Consider the following 21,054-nt stretch of genomic DNA (forward strand, 5'->3'; position numbering starts at 1 on the left):
CCTTTCCTCCTGGGAAAGATGAAGAGTAGCAATTTGAAGAGATGAGAGCCAACACCAAATATCTAAAGGGCTGTCACACGGAGGATAGAGCAAACTTCTTTTCTTCTGCTCTGGAGTCTAGGATTCAAGTTACAAGATGGAAGACTCTCCTTCCTTGGAGGTTTTTAAGCAGAGGTTGGACGGCCATCTGTCATGGATGCTCTAGCTGAGATTCCTACATTGCAGGGGGTTGAACTAGATGATGCTTTGGGGTCCCTTCCAACTGCACTGGAGCAGCAGATTCACCATGCTAGCCAGAGCAGTAAGGCTTATTGTGATTTTTCATTACCCCAGCTCCAAGATGGCATAGCAGAAGGGCCTGATCCATGGGGGATTGGATCCAGCAAATCTTCTGGCACCCTGTCCCCAGGCTACCCACAACCCCGTTCTGAGCTTCTCTGATTGCTACTTCTTCCAGAAGAACCCCCCGCTGTGGCAGCCCACCCAACTAGTGGTACTCCTCTATGCCAATGCAGGCCAGAGAAGAGGCTACTGCAAGCAATCCCATGCCCTCCCCACTCCATCAACAGCCACTGCACTCTAAACTGCACTGTTCTCAACAGAGATTACTTCTAGGCATGCACGTGCAATCCTACGCATGCTTACTCAACAGTAAGAGAGTTTGATGCTGTATCTGGAATAGTCTGTTATTACATATTCAAAAGATACCCGCCAGTTGTTTAGCGTGTGGTGCCGAAAATGCCAAGGTCACGTGTTTGATTCCCATACGGGGCAGCTGCATATTTCTGCACTTTGGCCTGGATGGTCCCTTCCAACTCTACAATTCTATTATTCTATGAACTATTTTCTGCAGCCAGTTTTCATCTGTAGAATAAAACGGGGTTCTCATCGTAAGAATGATCTGAAACGCCATCTGCTGAACAAGAAAAGAACTACCATTCAGCTTCATAATTCTGCAAATGCAGAACTGAAAGGCATTTCCTAAAAGCACACGTGGCAGGAAAATTTAAATATAAATCAATATAGGTGGCACCAAGAAGTAATAGTAATAGTAATTTATTATTTGTACCCTGCCCATCTGGCTGGGTTTCCCCAGCCACTCTGGGCGGCTTCCAACAAACATTAAAAATACATTAAAATGTCACACATTAAAAACTTCCCTGAACAGGGCTACCTTCAGATGTCTTCTAAATGTCAGGTAGTTGTTTATCTCTTTGACATCTGCTGGGAGGATGTTCCACAGGGTGGGCGCCACTACCGAGAAGACCCTCTGCCTGGTTCCCTGTAACTTTGTTTCCTGCAGTGAGGGAATCGCCAGAAGGCGCTCGGCGCTGGACCTCAGTGTCCGGGCAGAATGATGGGGGTGGAGACACTCCTTCAGGTATACTGGGCTGAGGCCATTTAGGGCTTTAAAAGTTAACACCAACACCAAGAACATCAATATGAACAAGCTGCTATTTAAAATTAATTTTGCACTGAATTAATAACTTGTTCTTTTTTTTGTCTAGGAGTATCCCCAAACGCGGGTGGTGCTGTGGTGTAAACCACTGAGCCTTGGGCTTGCCATTCGGAAGGTTGGCGGTTCGAATCTCCATGACAGGGCGAGCTCCTGTTGCTCGGTCCCAGCTCCTGCCAACCTAGTAGTTTGAAAGCACGTCAAAGTGCAAGTAGATAAATAGGTACCACCCCGGCGGGAAGGTAAACAGTGTTTCCGTGCGCTGCTTTGATTTTGCCAGAAGCGGCTTAGTCATGCTGGCCACATGACCCGGAAAAACTGTCTGTGGACAAATGTTGGCTCCCTCAGCCAGTAAAGCAAGATGAGCGCCGCAACCCCAGAGTCATTCGCGACTGGACTTAACTGTCAGGGGTCCTTTAACTTTACCTTCTTATCCCGAAATTATGAAACCATTCCTTCAGAAGCAGTGTAACTCCAAACATGTCAGTGGGAAATCTTCTGCACATGGGAATCACACATCCATAGGCCTCCCTCGCTCCCTCTTTCTTTATCACTCTCTCTCTCCCCCTCTTTCCCCCTCTTTCTCTCTCTCTCACACACAGCCTTCTTTCCATAAGCCATTCATGTCCAATATTTACAGTCCCTATCTATACATGCCTAATTGGAAGTAAGCCCCATAAGTTCAATAACTCTTACTTCCAGATGTGGGTTTAGGACTGCAGCGTTATTAAGACTGAGTCTTGCATAAACAGTGCAAATGTTGGTTCTGCTGAAATTGCTCTGAGTTCAGTGGATAGGGCAGGGTATAAATAGAATAAATGCTTAAATTGGGGGAGAATCCACAATGAGTAATGTTCGCATATTGGAGCCATTAGAAACATGTGAGAACTACATTTCCTGTTTTGCTCTTGCTCATGCATCTGAAGTAGGCTCTTGCCTGCCAAAGGTGTGCAAAACTTGTTAGTGGTTAAGGTGCCATGGTCCTCTGATGATTTTCCTGTTTCTGTCCCCCCCCCCTTTCTTTTAGTCAGAACAGCTTTAAAGAAGGTCAAACTTAAGTAAACATTTCTCTAAACAAGTTTTAGTATGATGAAAAACCAACTAAAACAAAGCAAAGAGGTTTTTTTAAAAAAATGACAGCTTTCAACAAATAGTCTGTTTTCTCAACCACTCATTTTTAAAGGAACTAAGGACCAAACTATATAGAAGGTGCAAGATCTATGACTTGATCCCTCTACAACTTTCTATTTGCTAAGAAACAGCTATAGGAAGCGAAGGGTGGAGGGTTTAAATCAGGCATCCCCAAACTCAGCCCTCCAGATCTTTTGGGACTACAACTCCCATCATCCCTAGCTAACAGGATCAGTGGTCAGGGATGATGGGAAGTGTGGTTCCAAAACATCTGGAGGGCCGAGTTTGGGGATGCCTGGTTTAACTGTTGTGCTACAAACCATTTCCCCAACTGAAATGACCTCTTCCAAAGCTGCTATTAGCTGTATTGGACTTATTCTATCCCTTTGATGGATTATAACAGCTTCAGAAGGACAGCAATTTACCATAAGTCAGAGTGTTGAGGGGAGGGATTCAATCTGTCCCCACCCAGCGCCACAATCCTGATCCAGCCTGTCACAACAGCAGCTGTTTTTACTTTGTTTTTTATTTGGCTAGCTTTCTATAGCAAAAAAACAAAAACCCTCAGTTGGTTTATTTGGGTAGGATTCCCTAAAAAGAAAAGTTTTTAGCTGGTATAAAAAACACTACAATGAAGGTTCCTCCCCAATATTAACAGGCTGTGAATTCCAGAGGATAGGTATTGCCACACTAAAAAGATTGACTTCTTGCAGGTATGGAATGAAAAAAAGGTGACACTTGTAAAAGTGCCAGTTCCACAGTTTCTTTTAAGTAAATAAAATGATGTTGGGGGATCTGATCTGAAGTCTCCCTTATCATGTTTAGTGTGCCCATAAAAAGCAGTTTGCAGAAAGTGCATGAGAAAAGGAGAGAGGACAAATGTTACTGTACAGTAGCTTGTCTTTTTAAAAAAAAATTAAAAAGACGTCTTCATTTGCAATTCAGTAGCAGTAGAACTTGGCAGTAGCAGAGAATTGAAAACATCAAGCACAACATTTGTAAATGTGTATGAAAGCAGCTATCCTGTATTCATTATCTTGCTGAGTGCTGTGTCTTGTTTTACTTTTTCTTTAACCCCCCCCCCCCAAAAAAAAAAAACAACCCGTTAGTCAGTTTAAGTGGCTCTCAGTGTGGGTAGCAACCAGTTAAAATGCAGTAAAACATTAAAATCACCAATCGGAACGGAAAAAATAAACCTCAGCAGCAACATTTGTCAGTCAGCCAAATGACTTATTGAAGCGGAATATGTTAACCAACTTTATAAACAAATTCTGAGCTCTGGCAAGGCACCACAACATAAAAGCCCATTTTCTCATCATGAAGGAGAGCCTCAGCCAAAGACCCCAAGTGGTGCTCAGGTGGAAGAGCAAATGAGAAAACCAGCACATTTAGCAGTGAAACAATTCCCCAACATTGTTACATTTTGTATGTTCATTGAAAACTTTTTGTTTTCTCCTCACTCTTCCCAAATTATTCTATTTTACCGCCAGTTTTATTTCTTGCTGGGTTTTGTGTTTTATATTTTTTTCCCTGAGTACAGCTTGGGTACTCTTTGAATATAGAGTGGTTTATAAATTCAGATAAAACAAATAAAACAAATGCAAGTCCCTTCTCTGCAGCAGGTGAAAAAGGCCTTTTTATTAAGGCAGGATTGTATTTTATTTGCCACTGTCTCTGTGGGTCTCTTTCTTTTTGTTGGTTTTATCTGGCTGTTTTTTATTGACTTGGCTTTTATATTGCTTTTTTTGATATAGCAATATATTTTACGGGCAGTATATATAAGAAAATAATTGAGCGAGTAGAAATATTCCTGCTTGCACAATGGGACTCCCCCCCCCCCAAATCCCATGCCAGCCCTATATTTGCTCCAGAAGCGTGGGGGAAGCCCCAGAACAATTTTAGGGGGCATGGGTTGCACAAGCAGAAGTCATTTCACTGGTACAAAGAGTTGCTTAGTGTTACTTTGGCTACTACCATATATGATTAATTTCTGGTATTTATTTTATTATTATTAGCCAACTTGGACATGTTCTTGCAGAACAGCAGGGTCCAAATGTGAATAATTAAATGTACCACGGCGGCCTAATTTTTGCCACACAGGAGGGTCAGTCATAGCACCCATCTTGAAACATGAGAACCAAGTATCCTTCAGGGGTATTCCGAAAATCAGAAGGTGGTCTTGGGCTAGCCACTTCTTCTCTGTATTACAAATATGACAAGAGAATTTGCTATCAGGGATGGAGAATCTGTGGTCTTCAACTCCCATCAGCCTCTATCAGCATGGCCACTGATCAGGGATAATGGGAATTGCAATCCAGCAATATATATGGTTCCCTTCTCTACAAGCATATGAAGCACTTTGGTTAGTCCAAAGCAGAGATGGGAAACCTGCACACCTTCAGATGTGGCTTGACTAAAACTTCTGTCACCCCCTGGCTACTGGCTTCAGCCGACAGGAAGGGCAACTGCTTCTCCATGCCTGCTCTAAAGCACAATGTAAATGTTAATGCTGAAAAAGATAGAATATAAATATAGTGTGCAATAAAATAATCACAATAAAGGAATGAATGTGCACTGAACAGACTACAGACCTCTAGCAGTAAGTTGGTGCTCTGAAACCACCAAAATGCAACCCACTGTAATTCTTTTGATGGCTTTTTATTAGCTTTGCTTTATGAAATAATTTATTTCTGAAAATGAGCTGATCTGCTTGCACTGACATCAGATGGTTGTTGTTGTTGTTGTTGTTGTTGTTGTTGTTGTTGTTGTTGTTGTTAAAACTTGTATATTGCCCTTCATCTGAAAATCACAGGGCAGTTCACAACATAAAAATACAAAATGAGAGCAAAATACGTAACAAACGAAAAACAAAGCAATAACCTCCTCTCACACAGGCACATTTAAAAGGCCATAGAATGTTTAATCAGCCAAAGGCCTGGTTATTGAGAAACGTTTTTGCCAGGTGCCTAAATATGAAGGCCTCCCTGGGGAGAGTATTCCACAAACAGGGAGCCACCACAGAGAAGGCTCTTTCTTGTGTTGCCACCCTCCAGACCTCTAATGGAGGAGGCACGTGAAGAAGGACCTCAAATGATGATTGCAGGATCTGGATCAGTTCAGGGGGGAGAGACGGTCCTTGAGGTATTGTGACTTTATAGGTCAAAACCAGCACTTTGAATTGGGCCCAGAATCTAATTGGCAGCCAGAGCAGGATTAGTGTAATAGGATCAAACCGTCTTGCCCTGGTCACTGAATCCTGCACCAGCTGAAGTTTTCAATATGTCTTCAGAGGCAGCCCCACATGTAATGTGTTGCAGTAATCAATCAATCTAACCTAGAAGTTACCAGAGCGACAACAAAAGTTAGGCTATCCCTGTCCGGATAGGGGTACATCTGGGCCACCAGCCCGAACTGATGAAAGGCATTCCACGCCACTGAGTCCATCTGAAGCTCAAGTGACAGAAAAGGAACCAAGAGTAGCCCCAAGCTACATTATATACCCGCTCTGACAGAGGGATATCGAAATTATTTCTGTGTTTGCTGTGGAGTCTCTCAGGAAATACACTACTGTTGCTGAACTTCCTTCTTACCAGAAGGTGGCACTTTTGTATCAAGCAATTACAGAACAGCTCAACTATCTAAAATACTAAGCTGCTATTGATGGGGCAAACCCACCTTTTTATTAAGAGAGAAAGGTATCTGTATTCCATACTCAGCTCATGGTTCAAAGTCAAGGTCAAAAGTGTGTAAACTTCCATACAAAGGCTTCTTTCAGAGTGCAGCATGCTGCCGTAAATGAACAGGCTGACAATCCACTCGTACATGTTATGAGATTCATGGCAGAGATATAAACTTAATTTATTTGTAAGCAGGCCCTGCCACATTCAGTTGGGCTTTCTCACAAGTAAATGGTGTGGAACATTAGGATTTCAGCCTTAAGTTACTTGTTTGTACATCAGTATACCTGCATATTAATAGTAATTTATTATTTGTACCCCGCCCATCTGACTGGGTTGCCCCAGCCACTCTGAGTGGCTTCCAGCATATATACAAACACAATAAAACAATAAACCTTATAAAGCTTCCCTATGCAGGGCTGCCTTCAGGTGTCTCCTAAAAGATATAGGTTTACTCATCTCCTTGACATCTGATGCGAGGGCATTCCACAGGGTGGGTGCCACCACCGAGAAGGCCCTTTGCTTGGTGTATCATGTTTAGAATCATATAGTTGGAAGGGACCGTCTGCAATGCAGGAATATGCAGCTGCCCCATCTGGGGATCAAACCTGCAACCTTGGTGTTCTCAGCACCACGCTGTAACCAACTCAGCTATGTGTTATGCTATGATTTATGTACAGTGGAACCTCGGAAGCCGAACGCCTTTGAACTCGAACGTTTCAGCTCCCAAACCATCAAAAACCAGAAGTGATTATCTGATTTTCAAATGATTTTCAGAAGCCAAAAGTCTGCCCCGCTCCTGCAGCCAATCGGAAGCTGCGCCTTGGTTTTTTAACTGTTCCGGGAGTTGAACAAACTCCCGGAATGGATTAAATTTGAAAACCAAGGTACGACTGTATTTCTTAGCTTTAGAGGTCTACCTGGCAGATGTTCCAAAGTGAGCAGCTGTTTTAGCCTTTTGCAGCAAAACCAACCAAGAGTCTTGTGGCACTTTAAAGGTTAATACATTTCTTACTGTCAATGTAAAAAACCTGGGGAGTTGGGATCTCAATAATAAACCAGATTAATAAATCCAGGGCCTCTGCATTCCTGCAAATGATTGGAAAATACTCTCTTGGAAGCAAGAGAAGCTCCTTTGCTTGCCTAAGCTAGTTATCTTGGTCTAACTATCCTGCCTCCATGGACTATAGTTGCTTGATCCCAATCATGACATCTGACCCAAATCCTTGACTCCTCCCACCCTTTCATCTTTCCATGTTGCAATAACAAAGTAGCCAAGAGCTTTATTAAAAGTTGCATTAAGAATGTGTCTTAGTTTCAACATATCACTGCCATGTTGTTTTCTGGAATCTGGAATCTGTTTTTCAGAGAGTGGGTGTTTTACCCTTAGGTATTTCCACACCAGAAATGGTGTAAACACATTTTAAATTGTTAAGGCATGCTAGAAAATGGAATACATTGTTTTAATTTTCAAACTTAAGAATGTAAGAAAGGCTTGCTGGATCCAGCATCCTACTCTCACAGTGGTCTCCTGAATGCCTAAGGGAATGGGCCAACACAGCTTTTAGCTTCAAATACAGACCTGAACTATTTTTTAAAAACACTAAAGCAATACAAGACCCAAAAAAAGTCTTGTGACTTCTTAAAGACTAACAAATCAAGGACACGCTTAATTTTGCTGCAACAATTTATCAGGACTGTTTTTACCCGGGGGTGCAAGGGGTGAGGGGCACCCAGGTGCCGCATTCTGGGGGTTGCCAGGTGCCCACCGCTGAAGCCGCCTAAGCTCTTAACTATCTACCTGTTATGAAATAATAAATAATTTTGATTAAGCCAGAAAAACTAAACACATATATATCTAGGTATTACCGAAATGTATCGGGATGCGGGTGGTGCTGTGGGTTAAACCACAGAGCCTAGGACTTGCCGATCAGAAGGTCAGCGGTTCGAATCCCCATGACGGGGTGAGCTCCCGTTGCTCGGTCCCTGCTCCTGCCAACCTAGCAGTTCAAAAGCACATCAAAGTGCAAGTAGATAAATAGGTACCGCTCCGGCGGGAAGGTAAACGGCGTTTCCGTGCGCTGCTCTGGTTCGCCAGAAGCGACTTAATCATGCTGGCCACATGACCCAGAAGCTGTACGCCGGCTCCCTCAGCCAATAAAGCGAGATGAGCGCCACAACCCCAGAGTTGGCCATGACTGGACCTAATGGTCAGGGGCCCCTTTACCTTTACTGAAATGTATACCTACGGTTTCACTAAAGGACTTTCAACTTTGTGCGCTCATTTACCAAAGACACATACCAGCGGCGGCTAAACTAAATTTGGGGACGCTGGGCGGATCTTTGCACCCCGGCGGCACATATGCTAAAGACTCCCCTGCCCTTTATCCCACATTAGCAGCACTCAGAAGCGCCTCTTTGGAGGCAAAGGCATCTTGGAGGTGCCTTCAACACCTGAGGCTTAAAGCAGCTTTTTCTTAGCTCAGGCAAGCCTGTGCATTCATTCTGCGCCCTTCCTACTTTTAAAACATTCCCAAGTGGCCCAAGGAAGAAAACTCAAAGGCCTTCTTTCCCTGCTAAAAGCACAAGTCGGCAGCATCTAACAGCAAAGGAAACACCTTGAAATGTCAATTGTCACTAGATTCTAGCTCTGCAGATTTTGCAACTGAGCGAACCCCTGGAGCACCTAAGTCTGTCTTGTGGAAACTGAGCGGTCTGACTGCCGCTGACATCTGATTTCCCCCACCACCCTGAGCTTGTGCAGAGGGCGGCAGGTGCAATTCAATGGACGCTCCCTCGGAAGAGAGAAAACTCCGCAAATCGTCCTCCCCAGCAAACCACGTTTTGCAAGTTACGCGTCGTCCGCACGGGGAATCGGGGGTCGGAAAAAACACGTGTCGGGCTTCAAGCAGGCGGCCAACACCCTCTTTACCTTTGCTTGGCGAGAGCGGGACATGACGGGACACGCAGTTTCTGGTCGCACAGCAGAATCGCTCCAAGTTCTCCCCGCTTGTCGTCGCGGCTCCTGGGTTTGTCCGCCCCTCTCTCTCGGGCCGTCTTTCTTCTCGCGCGCTCCTCCTCTCGCCGCGACGTCACAGGCCCCGCCCCTCTAGATTTACATACGAGCCGCCCAGCTCGCCTTTCGGCGGCGGGCCCCGCCCCCGGAGCCGCCGATTGGTGCGGCTCCCCGCAGGTCATTTGCATGCCGCCTGCGACTCGGTGCGCCCAGCCGGGCAGCACCAGAGAAGTTTCGCTCAAAGCTTCTGCAAGTGTCTGAGACGGGGCGGGGGACGCGCGGCAGCAGCAGCAGCAGCAGCAGCTCCCAGGGCTGCCTCGTCCAATCTCCCTTTCTTCTTCGCCTTCTGGAGAAGTCCCGGTGTGACACCGGATCGCCGTCTGGGCAAGGGCTGGCCTGCCCTCCTGAGCCACCCAGGAGGCTTCTCTCTCCGCCGCTGAAGGGCGCCCCGTTGGGAACGGCGCTGCCCTCTTGGAGCTTCTGAAAAGAGCTCTCTCTCTCTCTCTCTGCCTGATCCCCTCTTCTTCTTCTTCTTTTTTCCTCCTCCTGGCCCCAGTATTTTCCATCCTTGCTCAAGGCGGAAAATAAATGATCTCACCCCTCGCCGTGGAATGGAGACAGCTGGCACCCAGCAGAACCTGAAGGAGCCCCAGGAGCTCGAGCGCAAACGGGACTCCTCTCCGGGAGCCTAAGGACCAGCGGGGCCGGCCAGCTCCTCGCCTCGGGCTTCTTTTGGAAGCAGCCCCCGATCTAGGGAGTTGGGTCCTGCGCTTGCTGCTGCTGCTGCTGCTGCTGTTCTTTTCTTTTTTTCTCCCTTGGCTTGGCGCGAGATCGCAGGTTCCTTTCCTATGGCTGGGATATACAGCTCCACTCTGAAGACCCTGGAAGACTTGACCCTGGACTCCGGGTATGGGGCTGGGGACTCCTGCCGCTCGCTCAGCCTCTCCTCTTGCAAGTCCAACTCGCAAGCCTTCGCGTCGTCTCAGCCCAGGGGCAACTGGTGGTACTACTCGGGCTCCATGAACAGTCGCAACAACAGCTGGGACACCGTCAACACCGTCCTGCCCGAGGACCCCGAAGTGGCGGACATCTTCTCCAGATGCGCCAAGCTGCCCGACCTGGAGGAATTCCCTTGGACGGAGGAGGACATTGGGAAGATCCTCAGGAAAGGGAAAGCAGGAGGAGGGACCAAGAGGGACTTCACCCAAGAAGCGGTGCGGAGGCTGTCCGTGTTACTGCGGAGACCCTTGATCCGGATCTCCAGGGAGGCGCAGCGCCTGAGCGTGATGCACTCCAAGTGCACGCGCTTCGAGATCCAAAGCGCCATCAAGCTGATCCAGAGCTGGTCGTTGTCCGAGAGCTGCGTCCTGGCCACCGTCAAGGCGCTCTCGCTCTACAGCATGAGCGCCGGCGACGGGCTGAGGAAGGGCAAGTCGGCCAGGTGCGGCCTCACCTTTTCCGTGGGGAGGTTCTTCAGGTGGATGGTGGATACCAGGATCTCGGTGAGGATCCACGAATACGCGGCCATCTCTTTGACGTCCTGCATGGAGAACCTGGTGGAGGAGATCAAGGCCAGAGTAGTGGCCAGCCAGAGCCCCGACGGAGGCGGAGGGGGAAGTGAGATCTCCGCAGAAGTTCTGGAGATGGTCATCAACAATGATGCTGAGCTTTGGGGAGTGTTGCAGCCCTATGAGCACCTGATCTGCGGGAAGAACGCAAATGGTAAGGAGCAGAGCTGTCAATTTAGCAAATCCAATGGGCCCGATCCATACTTTTTGCCTGTCTTCATACTTTTATGCTGCTTCCTTGCATGGTTGGTTTTTGTGTTCTGATGGCGTTCGAAACTTTTATTTCGGTAAGACTTCTAAAGAGTCTGCTTCTTTCCAATGGGCAGAATATGAGTTTGATTGGGATCTTATGGAGTTGGCTTTGCCTTCAGGGCAAAGGCTGTAGCTCAGTGGTGCAGCATCTGTTTTGCATGCGGAAGGTCCTAGGTTCCACCCCTGGCACCTCCAGGCAGGGCTGGGGAAGAGCCAGTGCTAAATCATTAGGCATGCCACTGAGCTAAATGGACCAATGGTCTGATTTTGTATAAGGCAGCTTTCTACATTCACTGTATTTAGTGGTACGTTCGCAGGATTGCAAGTTAAATAAATAGTATAAACATACTTGATTATAGAATTGTAGAGTTGGAAGGGACCACAAGGTCCAACCCCCCTGCAAGGCAGGAATCTTTTGTCCAGTGTAGGGCTTGAGCCCATAACCCTGAGAATAAGAGGCTCATGCTCTACTGACTGAGCTATATGGGTGTTCAAACAATGCCAGGGTTGTTCTGCAGAAGGTTAGATTGCCAATCGTAACTAGCCTAATGTACCAAGGTAAAATCACCATTCGCTGCTCCACCCACCTTTTCTTCAGTCCCCACCTCCACTGGCATGTGGCCTCAAGAATGATGCTCAGAAGGAAATGCAGCCTTCAGGCAATAAATGGTTCCTCACTCACTCCTGTCTTTTTTGCTTACATACGTATCTTAAGTGTCATGCAAGATAACCAGCAATACAGCTCCATCACTCCAGCCTCTCTCCCCCCCCCCATTTCTATGAATATAATTGAGAACATTAAAACAGTTGGAGAAACAGTCTCAGGAATCCATGTGGGGAGGAAACAGAATGTACGGATGCCTGGCTCTACCATGGCATCTTTGGAGGTGTCCCACATCAGTTTCACCATAGCAGCAAGTCCATCTGAAGTTCGTCAATTTCACTTCCCTGCTCTTGATTGCACAAGTGAGATTGATAAACTCCTCTAAGGCAGGAAACCGAGCTGTATGCGGAAGTACAGCAACTCATTTTAAGGGCATGTTGTCACAACTACTTCAGCCACAACCGGTGGCTGTGAGAAAACACTCCACCCATAGACAAATCCCATCTGCATCAGCCTGTGGCTGGGTGGTCATAGGCATGGCATAGGCAAACTCTAAATTTAGCATGCATCAGTTTGGGCATGCCATAGACTAGTAGTTAAGGGTCTTGCTGGATCGAAGAAAAGTCCAGCATCCATCCCATTCTCACAGTGGCAACCAGGTGTTATGACTAGGAGTCAATGGTAGTAGCCTTATCCGTCATGAACTTGTCTAACCACCTTTTAAAGCCAACAAGGTTAGTGGCTGTCACTATATCTTAAGGGAGTAAATTCCATACTTTAACTGACCACTGTGTGGTGGTCCTTCCTTTTGTATGCCATGAATCAGTTTACCGGTAATTGAATGACCACAGGATCTAGTATTGTGAGAGAAGGAGAACTGTGGATAATGTTATTTTAAAAATGTTATAAAAAGGTAAAGGACCCCTGGACGGTTAAGTCCAGTCGCATTCAACTATGGAGTACAGCGCTCATCTCTGCCTTCAGGCTGAGGGAGCTGGTGTTTGTCTGCAGACAGCTTTTCTGGGTCATGTGGCCAGCATGACGAAACTGCTTCTGGCGCAACAGGACACTCTGATGGAACCAGGGCGGCACTGTGGTCTAAACCACCGAGCCTCTTGGGCTTGCTGATCGTAAGGTCAGCAGTTCGAATCTGCATGACAGGGTGAGCTCCCGTTGCTCTGTCCCAGCTCCTGCCAACCTAGCCGTTCAAAAGCATACCAGCACAAATAAATAGGTACCACTGAGGCAGGAAGATAAACTGATAATGTTATACTACTCTATGTGCCTAAGATGCTGTCTGTGTAGCCAATATGTATAAACTATGGTCAATTCACCAAACTTCCTAGTGTCATACATTCTTCTGCTGGATGCATGTGCAATGTATGCATACATCTTATAATGTGTTTCACTGGTCCTTCTTCAATGGTTATGCATTGCAAATATGCAAATACCATCTTTGATATTTGTGCTACCTAGACACAGTAAAATCTATTCCCACTCGCTATCCTTAGTGCCAGAAGTAAAACAGTAGGAAATGAAAGGATATGTTTTATATCTTAACTGTTTTGTGTCACTGCTACTTTTGTGGTGCATTATAGAGAGAAACGCAGGTGGCGCTGTGGGTTAAAGCCTCAGCGCCTAGGGCTTGCCGATCGAAAGGTCGGCGGTTTGAATCCCTGCGGCGGGGTGCGCTCCCGCTGCTCGGTCCCAGCGCCTGCCAACCTAGCAGTTCGAAAGCACCTCCGGGTGCAAGTAGATAAATAGGGACCGCTTACCAGCGGGAAGGTAAACGGCGTTTCCGTGTGCAGCTCTGGCTCTGGCTCTGGCCAGAGCAGCGATGTCACGCTGGCCACGTGACCCGGAAGTGTCTCCGGACAGCGCTGGCCCCTGGCCTCTTAAGTGAGATGGGCGCACAACCCCAGAGTCTGTCAAGACTGGCCCGTACGGGCAGGGGTACCTTTACCTTTTATAGAGAGAAACAGAAGAATAAATATGGTTAAGTATGTTGCTGAATTAAAGAGTCCCTAGAGAGAAAGAGTTATCTCTGAAGAAGAAACTGAATGAACAGAGGCTTGTTTTATATGGAAATATAAACAGATATGAAAGGAAATGGTTCTAAGTATTCAGAACATTTAAGTTGCCAGTTATGTAACATTCACAAGTTGCATCCAAGCGTCAATTAGTCATGCAAGGGACTGGTTTCATTTGACAATGTTGTATGCTTTTTTTAGACCATTTTGTCAAATTGTATTTATTGAGTTATAAATTCTGATCTCCCTGTGCCTACATGTGCATTTAATTCAGTTTCAGAAGTGTGTTTATTGTGTTAACGGGACTGGAATGCAAGACTCTGACTATTCTAATAACCTTCACTTGCAGTTTGCAAAACAAAATTGATATTGTGGTCCTTGGATAGGAGAAGAGTTGAGGCTGAATTTTCTTCGCTCTCTCTCTCTCTCTTTTTCAACTAAGAATAAAAGTATGAGGATGAAATGTCACCTTATTCCTAACACATTTGTTGTTCTGAGTTGATGCTGGATTACTCTCCAGAAGTTAATATGCACACCCCAGATTACTGAGAACAGTGGATTGTCTGAATAGTCTCAATCTTCTTTTAAGTTAAATTACTAACAACATGTTTGTTTGTTTGTTTGTTTGTTTGTTTGTTTGTTTGTTACACTTGTATCCCACCTTTCCTCCAAGGAGATGAAGGTTGTGTATTATAGTTTTCTTCCCCATTGTATCCTCACAACAACCTGTGAGGTAGGTTAAACTGTGTGTTAGCTATTGGCCCAAGGCCATCTAGTGAGCTTCAAGTCTGAGTGGAGATTTGAACCCTTGCCTTCTAACCACTGCACCAACCCATGGACTCTATTGGGTTTTATATGTGCAGAGACAACACACTACATGAGGCAACTGCTCTGTTTAAGTTTAAAGACTGCATGGCTGCCTTTAAGGAAAAAAACAAAAACGTCAGGCGATCTGATCATTGTTTTCTATGAAATGTGAAGTCTAGGTCAAAAATACTACAACTTTGGAAGACTGTGTTGCCTGGGGCTATAAGAGATCAAAGTAGGCAGTCTTTCTTTCATGTTTGAATGCAGTTCACATTCTATTGCTTGTGTCACTGGTTTTTCCATATATCATCATCAGGATGCAGGCAATGATTATAGCAGAAGGTACTGTATAAACTTCTCTCTGATCCTCAGAGTATCTCTTCTTTGGTGCTAGCCCACCCTCTATGAATAACTAAGCTGAATGCCAAGGATGGGGGCAGTGGCGTAGCGTGGAGGGTGCAGGGGGGGCCGGCCGCACCGGGCGCAACATCTGGGGGGGCGTGCTTGCACTCGCAGCTCTCTGCCCCCTGCTAAAATCCACGGGTTAGGGGGCGCAAATTACTTGCCTTGCCCCGGGTGCTGACAACCCACGCTACGCCACTGGATGGGGGCATTTCTCAGCCTGAGACCCATATTCTCTTCTGTGCAACCTTTTGGAGGTCACATGCCAGTGATGGGCCGGGTCAGAAGCAAACGAGGGCAGAGCAATCAATTCCCATTTCCCCTTTGTACAATGAGCTAGTATCTGCACATACTCACTCAGTCCTTCATCCAGGCAAGCAAGAGTCATCAGAATTCAAAGACACATCCCATCCAAGCAAAAACTTTCAAGGAGCCTGTGAAATGAGAACCGGTGAGGGGTGTGGTTGGGGAAAGTCCCAAGGGCCAGACAGAGATGCCTGAAGGGCCACCTGCCAGAGGCTCCCCATGCCTGCTGTATGCACTGCACTTTGGGCTAATTATCACTGCTGCGGATCAGTAGGGCAACCATCAATTAGTAACACACCTTGTGCACTTCGTTGTATCTCTCTACTTGGGATCTCACAGTAAGCACATTGTGCCTTTGTTCCTTCTCTTGCTTATCCACAGGCAAAACTACATTCATTGCACTTGGAGAGGCAGGAACAGTTGTTAACTAGGTGCAGTGTAGTCGCTGGAAGTGTGGATTTGTCCCTGGTTCGGCTCAGCTATTATCTCACTGGTTGCCTTAGGCATGCCCCCATCTCTCAACATCAGCCATCCTTTTCCATCTGCAGTATGGGAATAATAGTGTTGACCTACCTTATATGGTTGCAAGATTACTCATCTAATGCATGCGAAGCACCATCAGCTGTCGGTAGTGTTTATATACTTAACACTACAGTATATATTATTTAGTTTTAGCAGTTTCACTACAATAAGCTGAACGTCTGGACTATGTGTTTTTCAGGGTTTCTTTAGGGTGCTTCTGGGCAGAGAAATTGTGTGTCAGGGTGATTATTCAGCAGACCTGAGTTCCTGTGCTGATTCCCTTAGTTCAAATGGCAGCCTGAGGTATTAGTAGAGTCAGTATCACTAGCACTGCCGAAACTGGCAATGGTTAGACAAAACATCTGTGTAAACCTTTGCCCTTTCTTTCTGGAGACTGCTCACACTTTTGCTTGGTGCTTAGGTATGAAACAAGTAGTTTAGGAAGAGTCCACCTTAATGTGCTTTGTAGATGAGCCCTCTTTTTCTGATACAATACTGATCCCATGGAAACCAAGGGCAAAACAGAGCTTTCTTCTATATGTTCCATACTCAAAACTCACAATGGCTTGGTTAATATGGTAAGCCATAGTTAAACCAAACTATGGTTTACATGTAACTATGACCATGCTGGTGCATACTGATGACATCACAAGTCTTTTGTTTGAGGGAAACAAACCACAAAAGATAAGCCAAGAACAGAACATGGGTACAGTTGTACATTCACTTTTAAACTATAGTTTAGTTTAACTATGTCTTGACGTGACATGCAGACAAGTACTTACGGCCCGGAAAAATGCTGGTTACATAGAAAGTTGCAGGATTGTGAATAAGACGAAGGCTGGAATATTTTCTGTGAAGTGTGTGTTTCTATATTGTCATCAACATCTCATGAGTCAATTTTATTAATTGCTGAATGGACTGAGTTATTTGTGTATATATGCAAATATTTCAGGATAACTTTCTACAACAATGTAGAGGAGGCCAATTACGTCTGTTAATTAATCACATCCATATTCTCTTTCTGGAAGCAATATTTGCTATGTTCAAACACTTTGTAAAAAGGGAGTCTCTCTCTCTCTCTCTCTCTCTCTGTGTGTGTGTGTGTGTGTGTACAATTAGAAACAGCACATTTTTCAGTCCTAATGAAAAAAATATGCTATGCCACACAGATAAAAGGGACATCAGAACCTTAGTATACAGAGCATAAGTATCTAGTGAACACACATAAATCAGTGTACAAAAGATTCTAGAGATAAACATACTCCATTTAACTCTTAAATGAATTAGTTAAATTGCTTTTCTCATAGAGATCAAAGTGGCTTATATTAATGTAAATGGTTAATTTTGTAATTGAACCCCCTTTTGAAAATCTTTATATGAGAAGCAAGATTCCATTCTAATTTTAGCTCTTCCATACACATGAATGAAGACATGGGTTGTATAAAGGCTTATCTAGCAAATTTTATGATATACAGTACACACATATTTTTTCATTGAAACCTCTATTTTCTCCTTTTAAGAATTGCATAGATAAAGCTGATTGACCAAGCAGTGAAAATTCAGTTGTATAGACCCCCATATCACTCACCACTAGACACTGAAATATGGCATTATGAAGCTTGAGAAACATCACTATGATAAATAGAAGATAACAAAGCTGTATAGTGCCATTAAAGATATAGCCATTGGCATACACCAAAGATTTTCTACCTTTTGAGTCCACTGCTCCATTGATCAACATTTCTGCGGCACCCCTGTGGGGCTCAGGAGCCCAGTTATGTAACCCCTTGCCTGTAGAGCTGGCAGCCTCTCACTCTTTTTCGAATACCCTCCCTTGTTCCCTTAGCCTTCTCTCACCTCCCCTCTCCTTGGGAGTCCTCTGGGCAGGCAGCTGCTGCCCGTGGTTGCATCCCTCTGCCCCAAAGAGAGGTGCCTCCTCACACTGCCCCACAGGGGCCTTGAACTTGTCTGTCCATTCCCAACAGCAAGGGCTGGCAAACTGGCTGGCTGGGCTTCCTTACCTGCTTGCTTGCTTACTCCAAGGCCGCCTCAGCTCCTGGCAACCAGCACCCCCTGGCCAGCCCCAGAGGCAGCATCACCTGGGAAGCTTGTCACCAGGACTGCTAAAACAAACAGCTGTGCAAGCCTTTGGGAAGCAAAAACTGGAGAGGGCATCAGAGGAGTGAGGGAAGGAAAGATGGACAGAGGCCAGTGTTGCCCACGACACCCTTGACCATCATTCAAGGCACCCTAGGGTGCCATGGCACATTGATTGAAAACCACTGGCATACACATTTAAAAACAAAACAGAGGGATTATACATAGAGCAATGGTTCACTTAGCATGAATGCATGGACATGTAACCACCTGGAGCAGAACTCGCGATCACTTTTCTCCCAGGCCCTTTTTGCTCCTGTTCCATCCTGAGCAAAGCCATGGTTTGGCTTAGCATGATGTATAAACCAGACCACAGTCTGATTAATTTGTTTGCATACTAATGGCCACAGATTATTGGCTGATACTTCTAGAAACCAGCTGAATATGCTTGCTTGCTCAGTGGTTTTTGATTGGAAATGTTTCTTCAATGAGCATTGATGGTCACCATTGAGGTGGGACCCAACATGTCCTTGAGAAGTGGCTGCAGAAGCAGCTGGGAGATAAAATGTGACCAGCAAAGAGACAATGTTCTGAGTCTTAGAGATGGTTGGAAAGAGAGCCTCGTGGGACTCAAGCTGCATGTTATTTGCTTTGGAAAAACTGATGCAACTTTAAAGCACTATATTTCCCTGTGCTTGCCAGTTCTCCATACATAAATATGTGTATATTTGTAAATAAATGAATCACAAAGCTACAGGAAGTCTCTAATAAGGAAACAGAGCTTGTAAATAGCTTCCTTTGGAACTTAATCCAGCTGAGGTGGGGCAGCATGAACATACAATAATACTATTATAGATCTCATCTTGAAATTCTGTAGATAGTCAGCCAAACAAATACAGGCTCATATTCTTAGAAGAGCTAAACCAGATTATGGGCCAAGTAAGTTTTCCAAGAATTAAAGCAGTCGTCCAATAGGAATAATTTCACCAGGGTCTGCCCAATATGTTTTGCTCAGTGAAACAGATTTTTTTGTCACCCCCTCTCCAAATCAATGTGCATAGTATTCAAGGCACCTCTTCCTCCTCTCTGCCAGGAAAAATGCAATACTAGTAAATTAAATAACTAAAACTTTGCTGCCCTTTCATGACACTCAAAATCAGCTGTCTGAGGTGGCCACCTCACTTTGTCTAATGGTAAGGCTGACCATTATATTTCTTTCCTCTCCAACATGAACATGCATCAAATCCCTGGTCGAGTTTTATTTGTGTCACTCCATAAAATATTATTATACCAGACCAATAACTTACCTACTGCAGTGAGGCTGGCTTAGAAAGGTACATCACTGCTTCTACTTTGCATTTTTTTTTAGTATCAAGCAACCGAAGGCATTGGGACCCAATTCCCATAAAGTAAGGAAGTCATTCAGAATGTTGGTCTTCAACTGGCGTGTCATGACTAAAGTGGGGTCAGATTCCAACTTAAGGCGAGCCACACCATGGCACCACTGCTGTTCTGCTTTTCGGGGGGAAAGCAGCAAAAAGACAAAGAGTTTACAGCTAAGGGGAAGGAGAAAATCCTATCTTACAAGTTGGCAGTAGTGGGTCCCACGTTAAAGGTAGACCCCGTCTTCAAGATTGTCAAGCAGTTGCTTAATTGTATGGGTGCATTGATTTTACTGATTAAATGAACTCATATCAGACAGGAACATGGATGGTGTATTTATAGCTCCTTAAATAATGAAGCACAAAGCTTCAGACCTGTGGAAAACATCCAAAGCTATGTTTGATTAATGGCACATCTCTTTATATTTATTTCCTTTCTCACCTTTGCAAATTAAATACAGAGGAAAAGCTAGGGTGTATTTTAAATTGTGCTGGTAGGAATGGGCCATTATTATTTTGATGTTGCATTTCATTTTAATGACAACACTGAAAATTGGTTTGTTCTTCATTGTAAAGCCACAGTTCTAATTCTCTGTTGAGATTCATGTGCCGAACAGTGAAATTACCTTGTAATGTGTGTTATGTATTCAAACTGCTTTCTGGTTAGCTGAGCTGAACTAACTGAAGTGCTCATAGAGCATCTCATTAATTTTAATAAGCTATTATTGTCACTGCTACATTCTGTGGGATTCTATGCGCCAGGGGGAAATAGCTGCAAATGTGATCAATAAACTAGCAAGGTAAAAGAACATTACTCAGCTTACGGTTGCTAGAAGTGTCTGGATAGCAACATCATCATGATACAAAACTGTTCAAAAACTCTTTGGCCTGGTTCATCATGTATTACTCTGAATGTCTGGTTTTCAGCAATAAAATGAATCATATACAGTCAGCTGTTTGCTTGGAAGGACTGTCTACATGTTGACTATGCCAGGGCAGTCCCCACCCTCTTTGCAAAATGACGGGTTTCCCTGACAGGTACAGTCAGTCTGAATCATATAGGTAGTCCTTAATACAAAAACAGCCTAGAAACACAATTAGATTCCCACACCCTCTGACACTCCAATGGCAATCAAACTGCCAGGATAATTTAATGGGTTCTTCTCACAAGTAGGCCTGTCTCTTGACTGTCACATCAAGCGATGACTTGATTGTGTGAACTGGCCATGATAACTGTAGCACCACAGATAAGAACATCACTAAAATGCAATGCTTTTCAACAGAGTTGATATTCACACTCCCTAAAAGGCTGGTTCACATGTCACACTGAAAGGCAGGTATATTCTGTCTCCACTCATGTACAGGTGTTTGTGTGGGAAAAAGTGTACACTTGCTGATGTGTGCAGCTCAGCTCTTGTGTGCATAGGTTTGTAGAGTGTACACTCATAGTGAATAACTGCATGATAGTAAATAACTGCATAGTGAATAACAGCTCAACTATTTATACAGTAAATACAGATGGTGCATTCACTGAATGTAATATGTGAACAAATATACAGCCTTCAAGTGTATAAATATGAAGTGATGTGCATGTGTGAACAGGTCCCAATATGTTCCTCTTGTTAATGAGCTAAGTTCTTACGCACATCACAGAGTATTTTATTATGTTAGGTACATAACAGCCCATTATGCAGAACTGACATATTACCTGTAGGTAGGGATGGAAAGCTGAGTCTGTTTTCTCAGGGGGGGGGGGGGGGGTTTCTCCCAATCTTGAATTCAGTTTTCCGCATTTTGTGATTTA

General features: G+C 44.9%; 3 protein-coding genes across 5 annotated transcripts in view; 2 read left to right on the forward strand and 1 right to left on the reverse strand.

Annotated features, from left to right (window-relative positions):
- CAT (catalase) overlaps positions 1–9,352 on the reverse strand; it is a 44,124-nt gene extending 34,772 nt beyond the window's left edge. The window contains exon 1 of the mRNA XM_079951862.1: positions 9,197–9,352. Coding sequence (XP_079807988.1) covers positions 9,197–9,220 — 24 coding nt within the window. The 5' untranslated portion in view covers positions 9,221–9,352. The remainder of the gene's footprint in view (positions 1–9,196) is intronic.
- The window catches only part of LOC307202166 (catalase-like), a 161,587-nt gene that overhangs the window by 64,442 nt on the left and 76,091 nt on the right, over positions 1–21,054 (forward strand). The gene's annotated exons all lie outside the window — the stretch shown is intronic.
- Positions 9,492–21,054, forward strand: part of ABTB2 (ankyrin repeat and BTB domain containing 2) — a 161,884-nt gene continuing 150,321 nt past the window's right edge. The window contains exon 1 of the mRNA XM_079951059.1: positions 9,492–11,002. Coding sequence (XP_079807185.1) covers positions 10,129–11,002 — 874 coding nt within the window. The 5' untranslated portion in view covers positions 9,492–10,128. The remainder of the gene's footprint in view (positions 11,003–21,054) is intronic.

Source organism: Podarcis cretensis, assembly GCF_951804945.1.
Source record: "Podarcis cretensis genome assembly, chromosome: 1".
Lineage (NCBI taxonomy): Eukaryota > Metazoa > Chordata > Lepidosauria > Squamata > Lacertidae > Podarcis > Podarcis cretensis.